At 35.5% G+C, this 15,787-nt stretch overlaps 1 protein-coding gene across 4 annotated transcripts in view; it reads right to left on the reverse strand.

The window, feature by feature from the left end:
* Window positions 1-247: 247 nt before the first annotated feature.
* Window positions 248-15,787, reverse strand: part of DDX6 (DEAD-box helicase 6) — a 31,365-nt gene continuing 15,825 nt past the window's right edge. For all 4 annotated transcript variants that reach the window (XM_010953447.3, XM_074357104.1, XM_074357103.1 and 1 more), the window contains exons 6-14: window positions 14,921-15,067; window positions 13,638-13,732; window positions 12,573-12,695; window positions 11,816-11,944; window positions 10,604-10,720; window positions 9,170-9,233; window positions 6,222-6,323; window positions 5,526-5,708; window positions 248-4,554 (exon numbers count right to left, since the gene is read on the reverse strand). In XM_010953447.3, the coding sequence (XP_010951749.1) occupies window positions 5,533-5,708; window positions 6,222-6,323; window positions 9,170-9,233; window positions 10,604-10,720; window positions 11,816-11,944; window positions 12,573-12,695; window positions 13,638-13,732; window positions 14,921-15,067 (953 nt within the window). In that variant the 3' untranslated portion in view covers window positions 248-4,554; window positions 5,526-5,532. The remainder of the gene's footprint in view (window positions 4,555-5,525; window positions 5,709-6,221; window positions 6,324-9,169; window positions 9,234-10,603; window positions 10,721-11,815; window positions 11,945-12,572; window positions 12,696-13,637; window positions 13,733-14,920; window positions 15,068-15,787) is intronic.

Raw genomic sequence — 15,787 nt, forward strand, 5'->3', positions numbered from 1 at the left:
TCTCTCCCATTTCCAAGTGATTATCTTAATTCTCTGTTCAGGCTATAAGAAAACTGAGAAAGCAAAATCTAAGTTGTGGGAAAATGTCTAGGGCTGGATGAAGTTGCTCTCAGATTTTACTCAACAGGGCGCACAGGAGCAGTATCTTACTGCTTCACCACAATCTGAGTTACTTAAGTAAAAATGATCTCAAATCCAAGTATTCCTAAACTGCACAGCCTGCTGTTAAAGACATACCACACACACATTTAGAGTTCCAGTGGGCTTTTATTGATAAACAAAAATCAAGATTTTATCAACCATCTTTTCTGAATGTCATAAACTCAGCAGAGACTCTGGTCCATATATGTGTACATACAACATAACACATTCCAACCAAAACAGAGCCCCACTGGAACATTTGCCAATTAACAGAAAGCCAATTTCCCCTTTCCCGAAATGTTTTCAAAATTGAGTCCCACTGTTCACTTCTCAGTGGAACTGGTCCCTTGTGGCTAGGGACATTAGAATTCTATCCCATTTTTTGCTGAGTGAAATTTTTTTTTCAAGTTTTAGTTTTGTTTCAAAAAAGGGAATAGTGACTTTGTTTTCTCCAGGCACCCCTCCCCCACAACCATTGGTTAAAATACAGTAGCCTGTATCTTAATAACCCAACCCTACCCCCTCCCTTGCCCTGCCCAGTATTGTCTACTGGAGAATTTAAATACACTTCTGTTGGAATCTGTCAGCTATGGAGGGGCAGAGTTCAGGTGCCAGGCTAGCTCCCTCTGACCTCATGAACTGTTTCAACCTTTGGACACATAACTCTTTACCTCAAAGATGAGTTTTTAGACCAGAATAGAGAGAGTGAATTTTCTTTGGAAGTTTTAAAAGAACTATCTTTAAGGATATAAAGTAGAACTATAAGCTCACCAAAGTCCACTTAAGTTCACCAAAAAGTTGACTGACATCAGCTCTCATGAGGTCAATAATTCTGCTTGACAAAGGTATTCTGCCAGAAAATGATTCCACAGTAACAATTTTTAAGATACATAGAACGTCGAAAAAGTAGCAAATTAAAATAACATGGCTTAATTCCCAAGAACTTACTTCATTTTTTTGTTACTCATCTGTAAGGTCAGGAGTGTGGCTAAAGGCAGTTTCTGATGAGGTTATGAGCTTCCAAAGTGTTTCTAAATCCTTAGTGCAGATACCCTCCCTTTTGGGGCACAGTAATCTCCCTCCCACCCCTATTTAAAATAAAGAAAAGAAAAGAAAAGAAAAATTAAACCAAGAGATCAGAATGAGATGTTTGATTCCAACAATTTACCCTCAAAGGCTTTGTGCTGAGTTGTCTGGTTCTAACCCAAGCATGATGGTATCAAACACAAAGCACACAGCAAAGGAAAGATGCTCCCATCTCATTCTGAAAACAAATACTGATAACCAGTCGCCTCCCCCCACCCCCAGCCTTTGGAGCCAACCCCATATTATGATGCTGGGACCTACTTAAATAATTTAGGGATATATTTAGGCTTCCCTTTCCCTTACATCTTAGAATACATTTATTCCATTCCTAAGGTAAAAGGCAAGAAAGTTTCTCCTTTGCAATATAAGGAAAGAGACAGAGGCAGCAAGGTGTGTAACAGTCTATAACCTATTACACAACTATACAACCACTGACTAAACCATGAGTTGGATGAAATTTAAGTATTAAAGACAGGGGAAACAGTTTTCATCCAAATGAACCACTGGAAAAATATTACGATTACTTAAATACCCAATATTGGAAGAAACACAAAAACAACTTTCAATAGTAACTATACTCCCTATGTAAGGGGGATTAAAAAAAAAAAAAAAAAAAAAGACTAGGCTTTGGCCTAGTCCTTAGAGCATCTTTCCATTTAACAATTCCTATTCAAGAGTGAAGCACCAAAACTGGACAGCTGCCTCGGAAAGACTGTGTCCAATAGTGGTGTCCCAGATAGTTTTAAGTGCCACTCCTCATCAGAGGCTGTACTTTAGTAATACTTTCAAAGTCTGTGCTTTTAGAGGGACCCACAGGCATGTGGCACCAGGCAGAGCACAGTCTGAGGATGGCAAAGGAGACTGCGCTGTTTGTTTAATCACCCACACTCTCTCCAGCGAGACAAAACTGCATTTATGAGCGTTTCTTGCTTTTCTTCTATAATGAATGATCCCTCTTATCTCGCCAGAGGTGGGGGAGAAAGAGAGCTGCATCAGTACAAGGGGCAAGATTTTTTGGTCAAAAGTTGATGCCTTTTAAGTTCCCTCCCCCCACCCTTCCCTGGAAAAAAGTTACTTCCTTAATTAGGGCTTGTATTTAGTAAACAACCTTGGCTGGAAAGACACATGTGGCTTGGATACCAGACAAATGAGTTACTCTTTTTGGGGTTTGTACTGCGCAGCTCTTGCTACAGTTTTTAAGGAGTTAGGGTTCTGTCTGATCAGGAGGCATCTGCAGGATTTTGATCCTCAAGAAATTTTGGGTGAGTCACCAATAGTTTTGCTTGGAACTAGGCAGAGTCAAAAAAGCATCTTCAAATAAGTGATTTCTTTATCCAGATGAGTTAAGCATGAAAGTTTATGCAAGAGATATCTTGTAATATTTTAGGGTTTTGAAAAACAATGGAATATAGAAATCAAAAAATTTTTAATTTTTTTCTTTTTTTTAAACCCGAGATGCCTCCTGATTGACCTAGTACACTGGGTTAAAAGGGAATTAAAAACATTAAAAAAAAAAAAGTTCACTGGTTTTGATTCATCTCACTCCTTTTGCCTGGACATCAGGCCAAACATCAAGCATGTTGGGAGGGGCACAATTTAAAGCAACACTATTAACTGTAAAGCATTTGCCAGCAATTTACAATGCAAAATGACTGATAATTCTTGTCACAAAGCAAGAGGATGGCAAGCAGCTTTCTGTAGCATGAAAATTAACAGCTCTCAGGGGTTGCCCATCCTGCAAGTTTATGTATCAAGGTGGGCAGAGGGCAACACACACAGTACAGGAGGTGAGCCACAGAAAGCAAGCCCCAGAACTGCTGCTAATGTTACCAAAGCTGGTACTGGCTAATATTCTGAAATGCAAATCCATGCTTTATACATATACTGTTCAAAGACACTGCCACTCAACTGAACTCCCACACTGCAAGGCAGAGTGTTCTTTGTCCCCTTTTGCTGAGCTTGAAAAGTTCAATTTTTTAAAAAGGGGGGAAGAAACAGTATCAGAGAGAACGTCTCAAAAATAACATCTTGAACTATAGGTTTCTGAAGCTTCTTTGCTCTCTCTGGCAGGCCTCCTCCAAAGGTACTGAGACAGTGTGGCAGCAGTGAATCCGACTTCTGGGGCCCTCTTCCAACACAGGGTCCCCATAGAAGTCTGCTTTCTACAGTAAGAGGCCAAAGTACTTTTTAGAATTTAGTGTTGCGGAAAACTGAGCCCCTCTCATCTTTAGCTGCTCCCATAATCACTCTAATCCCCTTAATCCCAGCAACCTTCATCCAAAAAAAAAATATATATATATGTATATATATATATGAACCCAGAAAAAACTTATTTACAAAGTTTATACAAGTATACACACCCAATTTTCTATGGGACACGCTTTGCCACAGAGGAAAGAGGGTCAAGGCTCTGACATGTCTACACATCAAGTGCCATAACTGCTCATGGAGGCGTCTGTGAATCAGTCTTTAGTGTTCTGCTATAGAGCACAAAGGCTTGTCATATGGCTCCTGCAATGATAGACTGCTCTTTCCTTTGGGAGCGATGATGTTGCATCTACTCAGCCCAGAAAAAATTTTTACTTGGGATTGTTTTTTTTTTTTAAATACATATATTTACAGTGCGGATGAACTGCAGTTGCATATCAACTCCTCCACATAAAGAAAAAGAAAATGGTGTTTAACATTACTAATACGTTTCATTTTCCAGCCCTGGGCTTGAGTACTGGGTAGAAAGGGAAGAGAGAGACTTCAACTTGAAACCAAAATGAAAAGACAAAAATTTTAAAAAGAAAACAAAGAAAAAAGAATTACTATTGTTGATTCCTCGGGTTGTGTCTAAAAGATGATATTCTGAATGGTCTCATAGCATAAGGCACTTCGCACAAATAAGTAATAAGCTCTTCAGGCTTAAAAAATGGATGAGTAATCAGGGAGAAGTTGAAATGCACTCGAGAGTCAGCTGTTGAAAAATTTTGAAATCGCAGACAAGCTTGTGTTCATCAAGATTCTTCTCTTTTTAGGGTTTCTCCCCTTCTCTTCCTTCTCCTTCCTTGTCCCCTTTCCCCAGAAAACATTTAAAAAAAACCAGCAGTTAGTGCAACTAATGTTCAGTCAGCACACAGTGCAAACAAGTGGAACAAAAAAGGTAAATTCCTTCTTTTCGGCTTTTTTCTCTTGACCACTTAAAAAAAGAAAAAATGTCTGAGCTCTTTTAAGTCTTCATAGTTCCAAAATAAAAGAAGATGAAAAACCCACAAGAGAAGAGCATCCCCCCCAAAACGATGTGTCACAGATCCAAACGAGCCTTCTGTAGTTTGTCAAAGCCTAAAGAAAAAAGAAACATAAAATTCACTTTGTCAAAGTAATATGAACAGATACATTAGGTGTTCACAACCCCCATTCCAAATGTTCTCTGTAAGAGCTTCTACTGAGCCTTTGCCTAATATAGAATCCACTCAAGGATTAAGGAATTTCTGCTAGGCATCCCAGAGACCGAGTGAAAGCCTGAGAGAAAGTTCTGGTAATAGGCAGTAGTCACCCATGACAATTTGTACTAGCAAACAAGAGCTCATTTTATGTTTGTCTGAGGGTTTTGCATAACATTTATACTAGGAAAAAAGGTTAAAATAAAGAGAGTAATTTGAAAAATCTAAAAATAGTAGGTAAAATGTTCACTGTTAATTTGGAAACCATTATCTCTCAAATTAAATCAGATTTTCCTCAGGAAAAACCCTCCAAACAGCCTACATTCCTCTATGTTGAGCTGTGTTTTCAGCACTTCTACCAAAGCCCAATAGTCACCAAAAGATGAGAGTGGGTGCAAGAAACAAGAATGGGCATTTAAAACAAAGACAGTTATCCTCATAACCTGATCACACATTTGACAATAAGGTATTACAGGTAATTTAACCTGATTTATTAGAGGCACCCATTAGAAATTAAGAGTGAATGCTAACAGAGATAACTGGGTGACAAAGAGCAAAAATATTTTCATATTCAAAGTCGCTAAGATTTGTTTCTGCTTTCATTATTTTAGGAGTCTGAATTTGTCTTAAGTACTGTCACGTACTACATTACTCAGGAAGACTACATTCAAGAACGTTTGTATAAATAAGAGAATCCACAACTCCACCCAAAATGCTTCCTGTTTACTATCATTTATGCCAAGAGGTGTTTCACCCTTTATTGCTATTATATATGGTGGGACATCAAATTTCCCCCCAGGAAAAGAGGACCCTGATTTCTTTCCCTTCTTTCAACATTACATTCACTTAGCTATTCTGCTGGATACCCACATGCTTGTTAAGGTTTCTCATCTTCTACAGGCTCGCTGTGGTATTCTGCCACATACAGGCTTTTGTCAATGTTGCTTGGGATAGGTTTGATTTCTGTTCCCAGCTGCTCCTCAATACTTTTCAGGTTGAAGCGATCATCATATGTGATCAAGTTGATGGCTAAGCCAAGATGACCAAAGCGACCTAACAAACATTTTTAATTAATAAAAGAGTTAAATATGAAAACCAATGTGCAAGTACAAGTCTATGAGTGGCAAAACCACACAGGATTAATGTTTTTGTTCAGTGCCATTCTGAGTATATGAACCCCACCTCTTATGGTTTCCTCACACAATTTCAGGTTTCACAGCCGTACTTCTATTTTACCCTTTTCCAATGAAAAGCAGGTTTTCATTTGTGTAAAAAGTTGTCAAAATATACACACTGAACACTTCAGTTGTAGACTGAACCACTTAATGAGAAAAGTGAGGCTCTCATTTGTGAATTTTATCTCAAATTAAGCATACAGTACAGTTATTTTAATTTTTCTTAATAGATGTTCTGAAAGAATTAGGAATTAGTCTTATTTACCAAACAACTAAACTAGTTTTAGTTCACTGTTCTAATTGCTATCACACTCTACTTCACAAAGAAACAAAATTTAGTGATTACACTTCTCAAACAATTTCCACATAGAGTATCTTTCCTTTTCCTCACCTGATCTTCCAATACGATGGAGATAGGTCTCTGCCAGCTTTGGGAAGTCAAAGTTTATTACCACATTCACAGCTTGTATATCAATACCTCGGGTAAACAAATCTTAAAAACAAAAACAAAAAAATTCCATTATATCTTTTAATTTGGTGCCATAATACTCTTTAACATAAATTTCTAATGTAACCTAAGTTTATTCAACTTCATTAACTCAAAAGTATCTGCAAAACACTGGCATTACCTTTCATGCACATTACCATAAATAACTTTCTGCTCATAAGTTATCTTTTTTCACATTCTTCTAAGAAAGCTTTCAAAAATGGTCTAAGATAACAGCAAATCTAGGATGACTGATACGTTATACATTTATAAGTGAGTCTCAGGAGTATAATTTTCTTTAGTCTATTTTTGAGTATTTAATCCAAGATTAACAGAGTAAATTATTTTTTAAGTTTGTTGTGTAACAGAATACTTTAGAAAGAAGTAATCCACTAGCAGTAATTATGCTTTGCTTAGAATTCATTCATCCCATTATGCTAAATGATTCATAACAGGTCTGAGGTGAGCTAATATGTATGCAATGCCATCCCTTTTACCTTTTTCTAGTCCCACAATTATTATGCTAAGTTAGGCCTTGAAAAATAAGGTAGAAACAACTATGATAGGCTAGTAGCTAGGTTTCACTCTTCTGTCAGCTTCATACTTTAAAATAATCCACGATGGTCAGACAAGTATTTCTAAAAATACTGCTCTGAATTTGTAACTCATTATTTTAAACTGCTTCCAGATAAAATTTAAAATTGACATTCAAGGTCCTCCTCTCTATACGCTGGTCCTAACATACTTCTCTAACCTTCCTCTCCAACAAACTCATCAACTTACTCACTTATCCTTCCTTAAACCTATCTTCTTAGCCCTCTATGGATCACTTTTATACCAGTCCCCCAAATTAAAATTCCTTCTTCTGCAAGTCTGAAACTTATCTAGCTTATAAATTAAAAATCCATCTCTTCTCGAATCACGTCAGCCAGGCTAGTTACTTTCCTCTCCTAAGAAAATTTAGGATTATTTATTATACATACCTCACACTTGCAAATTACCTTTACTCCTTTGTAGATCCAGCCCAATGCCTGTTTTTGTAAATAAAGTTTTACTGCCACTTGGCCATGCTGATTTGTTTATATATTGCCACTGAGCTAGAATGGCAGAGTTGAGTAACAGAGACCGACCACATGGCGTGTAAAGTCTAAGATACTTGCTATCTGGCACTTTATAGAATAAGTTTGCAGGCCCTACCTTAGATTCTTAATGTTTATCTTTTTATCTCTGCTTATCAAATTATTCCTTGAAGAGAGGTATTTTGCATGTATTTATACATTTCACAAATAAATGTTATTCAACACTTATTTAATGACATATAACACACCATTCTGAAAAAATCAGACAGGACAAAACATTGATACTTCAAAACCTTTCTGAGGGCAACCCTGCAACTAATGCTTAAAAATAAAACCATGTAACCACAGTGGTAACTCATATCAATCTATGAGTACTTTTAAGTACAAAGAACTTTTCCTAGGAAAAAAAGTATTTTTTATTCTCAAACAGGGAAACGGTTAATGGCAAAGGGCACCTTCTGTTTGCCTATACAGTCGATCTTGCACAACTCGGGCTAGGGCCTCAGTTAAAAATCTGTTGTATCTTTATAGTTGGCCCTCAATCCCTGGTTCTGCATCCTCAGATTCAACCACCAGCAGAAATCATGTAGTTCTGTAGCATGTTTAGCAAAAGAAATCCAAGTATAAGTGGACTCATGTAGTTCAAACCCATGTTTAAGGGTCCACCGTACATTCTGAATTTGCTTGAATTGTTATGCTAAACATTTCACTATTTCCTCTTTCCAGATTATAGATGCCCCAAGAGCAGGGAGTGAGTGTGTATATATTTAAATTGAGGTAAAATATACATAGCATAAAACTGGGGAGTAAGGTATTTTTGCAGCACCTAGCTAAGGACGTGGCAAAGGGTAAATAAGTAACTGTCAAATACCAATAAATATTGTTCAAATTAATAAACATCGACAGATATTTCTTCAGAGTTCAGTTTAAGGCATCCCTATTTTATAGCTGTATTAACTGTCCTTTCAGATGTAAGGCAGAGTCAAGGTAAACTGGAAGCATGTAAGGTATTTTGTCAGTCCTTTTTTTGATTTTTGTAGAGTAGCAAATTTAGTATCCTGCTAAAAAGAATTTGGAGTTTATTTCTAGAGCAGCATCTTTAAAAATCCAAATTCTGAAATATCCTAAGTCTTGATCTGGGTGGTGTGGTGGTTATACACGTGTATACACATGCAAATATTCATCAAATAACATACTAATGATTACTGTATTTATCTGTATGTATAGCTCAAAAATTAAAAAAAAAAATCCAGGTTCTTGCCTCTATGCAAAAGCCTAGTTTAAATTATTAATCTAATACCAACACTAAGACTATTCCCAGTGCAGAGACGGGAGGCTACTGAAACCATTTGCTTTGTTTGATCTACCTCCCTAGTTTGTTTTCGTGTAGTGAAATATACCAAAATATAAACTAGTCTACTTCTGGCAAAACCCCCAAAAGGCCAAAATAAACAACTTCCAAAACATAGTTTCTTCATATAATTCATTCCTATATGCTACAACTATTCAGAAAACACACAATCCCCAGAACTGGTTTAAAAGTCAGAGATGAGGTATGAGTGCCAAAACAAGTCTTCTGCAGTTTCAGATATGGAACCTAATTTCAGAAGTTAACTAAGCTAATTCTCAACTTCAGAAGTTCTAGAAATGTAGGGTAGTGAGGTGAGCTGGACTATGTCACAGGCTCCACTGCCTGACAGGACAGAAAAAACAAGACAGAGAAAGCAAAACTAGGAAGAAAAACAATGGGTAAAGGAAACAGAAAATACCTACCAGTGCAAACAAGATTGCGGCATAAGCCATTTCGGAAATCATGAAACACACGATTTCGATGTTCCTAGGAAGAAAACGATACATTTGATCTTGCTTAAAACTCATACAAAAGCCCCCAAATTTCCATTGTTCTCTCTCCTATCCAAACAGTTCTTAATACCCAAAATTTGTTTACATAAATAAGAGGAGTCGATTCAATACAAATTAAAAACAAAAAGCGAAATAAATTTACCATAAATTAGTTTCCCATGGGAATTAATAAGCAACTAATACACACCTATCCATATCTATAGGTAACATTTATCTCAATTCTTAAAATGTATTTCTTTTTTTTTGCTGAAGTGGATTTTAAATGACAATTTTCACCATGTTTTTGTTATGCTTACTTTTAAAATGTTTCATACAAGAGATGCTAAGTCTGGCTTGGCCAAAACATTTACTATTTTACCTTTTCAGTTACTGTATACAAAAGCTAAAAGTAACTACTTTCCAATTAAAAGACAAAAATGTAATACAAACACAATGACTCTAGCAAAAGCAATAAATCCAGCATCTTGGTAAACTGGTCTGTATTTTCAATACAATGTTCTTCCATTCTGGAACAGTCTCTTCAACCCTTCAACCTAACACTCCTGTGATAATTTTGATATTAGATGCTTACGTGATGCTATCTGATCCATGATATTAAGCTGCTTTGAAAACCAAATGTGAGTTGATTAATTAGCTCTTAACCTTTTAAACTACAGAAACTGCTTTCTTGTCATGAAATTTCACAATGTTGTAGTTAGCGCGTGCACATGTGCACGCACACACACACAATGCTGTCTTACAGTTTTGACTTTATTTTCTGTTAAAGTTCTGAGATACAGGGATTGCATCCTTTTTTTTCAACAGCAAATAGTAAAGAAAAAAAAATGTACCCAAGGAGGTACATATGTAAATCAGAACCTTCTGCAATGATGGAAATGTTCTGTATCTGCATTTTCCAAAATTGTGGCTGCTGGTTACATGTAAGGTGAGACCTAAACTGTGGTTAGTGTGACTGAAGAACTAAATTTTAAACACTGTTTAACACGTTTAAATTGCCACATGTGGCTAGTGGTTATTGTATTAAATACTAGTGCAAATCTAAGATTACAGGGAGTGGAGGGAATAAAAATCTCACATTTCTATTATGCTTGGCAATTTATAAACTATTCATTCACACACAGTCTCAATCTTCCTAACAAACATGTGAGGTAAAAATATGTACTATTATCCCCTATTTTATAGTTAGAAAACTAATTCCAGAGAGTTTAAAATGAAGGGTCTTTCACCTGCTAAGGAATATTCTTAAACTCAGGGCAGTTGGAAGAGCATTAAAACAAAATAAAATCCAAGAAATACTTAAAACAAATATTTAAAAATCTGTGCAAGTTCAGGTTTTACACTCACCTGCCTCATTTTAGCATGGATATAGAAGCAAGAATAACCCAGTTGAGAAATCTTCTTGGCTAGCAATTCAACTCGCTGAGAGGAGTTACAGAAAATGATCGACTGGTTTATCTGAAGCTGAGCACAGAGAGGGAAAAGACGTAAGGAAGAAAAACAAAAACCTTCATTAACTTCACCAAATCTTGAAACTACTAATTGGCAAATGAATACTGAAAACATCATCTAAGACTTGGAATCTCATGACACGAGAGATGCAAAACTATAAAAAATTTAAGTACTATTCATTTATGTAGTTGCGGCAGATAGTAATTCTTATTCAGGAATAAGTTTTACTATAGAATAGTATTTTTCATAAGGGCCACATAATTGCTAGCGAGTAAAACACAGCCAATTCTCATTATTTAAGGTAGTTATGTTCTATACAGTCACTGTAAACAATGAATTCGTGAATATAGAACAATTGCTCCTAGGGAAAATACAGGGTTACATTCCTGTGATGAACTCAACTTTTTCATCAATGTATCAACAAGATAATCTTGTTTTGTATGTGTTACTGTTTAAAGACACCTTATTTATTCATAGCCAACAGCACTGTAACTCATGCCTTTAATGAAGCTTATCCAACATGTATTTTCTCTGCAAGGCAAATCAGTCGTCTTGTACTTAGGAGCACTGGACAGCACTTCAGCACTATGTCTATGGGTCACTTTAAACAGTGAAATCAACCAAAGAAAAGCTCAAAAATGTGGGAAATGTGGCATTAAATAGACTATGAAAAGACATTCATTTATAGTATGACAGCTGAAACAAGACAGCATCACCTTGTTCGAACTCAGGCGAGAAATAAATATATGAGGTCTCAAACTGTTCATGTATGTCTGCAAATGATTTCGAGAGTACAGACTTACATGACAAGTAAATTTTGGCAAGTAGGCGAATTTGTAACAATCTGCTTTCAACAGAACTACTATAAATTACTGAAATAATGAGGATCACCTCTAATTAAGATCAAAATATTTTAGAATCAAATTAAAGATGCCTTTGACTTGTTAATCTTACAATATCAACTTCAGTTCAACAACTGAAATGGCCTTTTAGCAAAAGCTAAGTCCTTTTTTTTAACGCTGAAAATAGTGAGAAAACTGATATAACTGTGTTTTATTCGGATTAAGTAATGGATAACATTCAGCAGCTAAAGCCTAACAGGCTTACCCTGGAGAAAAGTGTGTTGAGGCAGTGTACTTTTTGGCGCTCAGTTACATATGCGTAGTACTGGGTTACTCCCTTCAAAGTTAGTTCCTCCATCAGGTTAATCTCATAGGGTTTCTGCAAATGGGAATTCTGGGGAAAAAAAAAAAAAAAAAGAAAAGTCTTATACTTCAATTAAAGACTTTCTTAAACTCAAACTACACCCTTGTACATTACTTTTTTTTTAAATTTTTTTTTGGTTGAGGAAGGTAATTAGGTCTATTTATTTATGTATTTATTTTTAGAGGAGGTACCAGGGATTGAACCCAGGAACTTATGTATGCTAAGAATGCACTCTTAGCACCTGAACTATACCTTTCCCCTCCAACCTCATGCACTTCTGTCTGATAAACTCTTACTCTAAGGAATGTTGCTCTCTTTAAAATGTATAATCTGTCATGGAAGAAATAAATCACTACAAAATGGGGGATCTAACATTCAGACATATTATAGCTAAGTTACTGTTTTGTATTTTAAATATAGGATTATACTGAGATCAATTTATCTAGCATCAATGGCTATGTCAGCCTGACACCAAGAGCTAAGTGAACAAGTAAGAATCAAATTACTTTGATATCTTTTTTAAAAAAAGCTAATTTATGCACAACAAACCTTAATTGATCAGCTGAAGAAAAACCCCAAAACTTGAAATCTTCACAGACTAATAATAAGATGTAATTATGGATAAAGGTGTACTCATGGGCAATAGGTTTACACTCACCATGAACTTCTGTACACTAAGAGGGAAAGTAGCAGAATATAATAAAATCTGTCTGTTTTTAGGTAGCGTGAGAATAATATCCTCCATTATCTGCACAAAATCCTGTGACAGCAACTTATCTGCCTGCAGTACAAAGTACAAAGAGAAGATGATTTTAAAAACAATGAAATAAAGTCTAAGATCTTTGGTTAATAAGGTATCATCTAGCAAGAGCACTGAATGCTCCTGGTTGTAAACCGTTAAGTCCAGTGGCACCAAGACACATTGCCAGTGATACAGTAGGGAAAAAGTCTATAATATGACCTTCTGGAGGGGTTGGGGAATCCGCAATTTAAAAATTAGGATGTCTACTTACTGTAGTAACCATTTTCTAGAATACCTACCCTATACAGTTGTTGAAAAAAATAAATTGTAAAGCACTTAGTGCTAGCACACAGTGACTAATAAATGTTATCTCTCATTACTCAAATATCAAACCTGTTCCAAATTAGACTATGATCAAATTGATCTAGTTATCTAAAATACAGACCAAATAGGAAAGTAACTCTGTTTCAAAATATCAGCACTCATGTGTATAAACACTGCTAGGTCCCAGGGATACTGAGTTGATTAAGTTATTAAAAGGCACTTACAACCAGATAAAATAATACAAGTGACAGAGACAAAACAAACAAACAAAAAACTCCAACTCAATACAAAGTAGTATGTGTTAAATGAGGGGTTAGGGACATTACATGCTTCTTAAGATGAATCACAGAACGGACAGAGACTTTGAATGAATTTGGCTTTGAGGTAATTCAAAACTTCTTTTTTTGAAAAATAAAAATAAACCCTGATATGGTTGCCCTAAGAAAAATACACAAGCTGAATTATTCCTATAAATACCTATCATCTATTGCTTTTAAAAGGCAAAACATATTTTATAAGCAAATTAGTTTGAACGTAACAAGAGTCATTTGTTTATCAGAAAGTCATAAACACAAAGAACTTATGCTTTATACACTAGCAATTATAAACAAAGCACAGAGTAGTACAGAATAGTATCTTCCCAAATGAAGACATTACCTCATCCAATACTATCATCTGGACATGATCAACTTTTGCTACTCCTTTCTTGATAAGATCCAGGATTCTCCCAGGGGTAGCTATCACCACATGCACTATGTAAGATTAGAAAACATACTCTTGTTATTTTCAGCTGGGACAAAAAAGATATAGTAAAGGTTTACCACATATATTTTATCAGAAACACTGTTATAGAGGTAGGAATAATACAAAGAGGCATAGATGTGTTTTAGAACATGGATTTCCATTTCTTCAAAAAAAATTTTTTTTAAATTGAGGTACAATTACAATGTGCCTATCTCTGGTGTACAGCACAATATCACAGTCACGCATATATAAAAATATGGATTTCTATTTCATCTTCAGTTGGCTAGAGAATATTTGTTAGTTTCACCTATACATGAGGTAGGCTACAGCTTCTCAAATTACCTGCTCCAAGTAAGGGGCATACTTCCTTGTCTTAGGACAACCCACAAAGAAAAACAAAAGGTATGTCAAGATTCTGATAAGAGTAACTTGCCTCTAATCTACATCAATGGTCTTCAGAAGATTGTTACAAGGGTAAGAAAATCATTTTAAATAACTGTGCAGCAAGAACATAGTTAAGTAATTAATCTAATCAAATGACAATCACATATAAATTGACTAAAATTTATGTGTAATCATAAAAATGAGTTTCATTGCTGTTTTTTTCTCTCAATAATGTATCATGGACAATTCATGAAAATGAGTATGTCAGCTTCACTCTTTAATGGCTGTGTGGAATTCCATTCAAACTATACCCCAATGTATTCAGCCAATCTCCTGACACTCAGGACTACAAACCACGCTACAGTAAACAACCTTGTGTTTGCCCAATTCTTTCTTTAAAAAAGACCCTTAAAAATATACATTTATAATTTTGAAACATAATGCCAAATTGCCCACCGTAGAGATTGTATCAATTTATACCCCCATGTTGCAAGACAGCCTATTTCTCCACAAACTCACATTACTGGTTTACTAATTAGCCTTGCCAATTTAATTAACCTTGCCAACCAGACTAGCACAATATCAATTTACTGCTTTTATGTACATTTAAAAAAATTATTAGTAACATAGAATATCCTTTGATACTAAAACAATTGTTTCCTCCTGAATGAACCCAGTCATTTCCTTTTTAATTTTTCTACTGCAATGTTGGTTCCTTATTCTTAAAAACAAATTTTTAATAAGTTACTGAAAGGAAACACCTGTGTGTCAAACTACAGCTAGCCAGCCACCTTACAGCAATCATTTCCTACCTGTATCATCAAGCCTCATTATGTCATCCCGTAAATTGGTTCCTCCTGTGGTTGCCATCACTTTGGCCCCTCCCATGTGTTTGCTGACCTGGATGCAAATTTGACTGACCTGTAGAGCAAGTTCTCTAGTGGGAACAATCACCATTGCTGGAAAGTAACAAATAACAGAGAAAACAGAAAAAAATATCATTTTAACATAGTTTAAGAAGCTACAGAAACATTGCCCCTTGTAATCTAGAGACTCAGACCTATTAAAAAGTTGAATCATAACAGGCCTGATCCCGAAAAGTCAAATGAATAAATCTTCTTTAAAAAAAGCTCCATTATAGTGTTCCAGATTTTGACTTTCCTTCAGCAACAATGCCATACAATTCTTGTACTGTTCTTAGTTACAAACCTTTAAAGGACTGAGTTGGCAATTTATAGCTCAAAGTTTATTAATTTAATATTTTAGTAAGAGATTCATTTGTCAAAATACTCAAATAAGAAACTCCTGCTGCTCAGTTCCACTTATATGAAAGTAGGTAATGGTAAGATGGGAGAAATAATTATAGCTCAAGAAAGCTTAAAATTTAAGAAAAAGCTTTAAGAGGTGAAAACTCCAACAGCTTACTCTGGGTACAGCTATGGAAATTTGCTTCTCCTACTACCTAAGCTCTTAAAATTCCCAAATCACAAGACTTTAAAGAGAAAAAGTTCATGCTTCCACAAGGAACTCTGTAGACACACAACTGCCACAAAAAACAATTCAGTTCCATAGTTTGTAAGTAGTGACATCAGATAATTTCTCAAGATCTTAGCTTTCCTATCTATAAGACAATAGTTGTTTTGCCTATCTCATTGGAATGTTATCATAACTGTGTAATA

The sequence above is a fragment of the Camelus bactrianus genome, chromosome 33 (assembly GCF_048773025.1).
Source record: "Camelus bactrianus isolate YW-2024 breed Bactrian camel chromosome 33, ASM4877302v1, whole genome shotgun sequence".
Classification (NCBI taxonomy): domain Eukaryota; kingdom Metazoa; phylum Chordata; class Mammalia; order Artiodactyla; family Camelidae; genus Camelus; species Camelus bactrianus.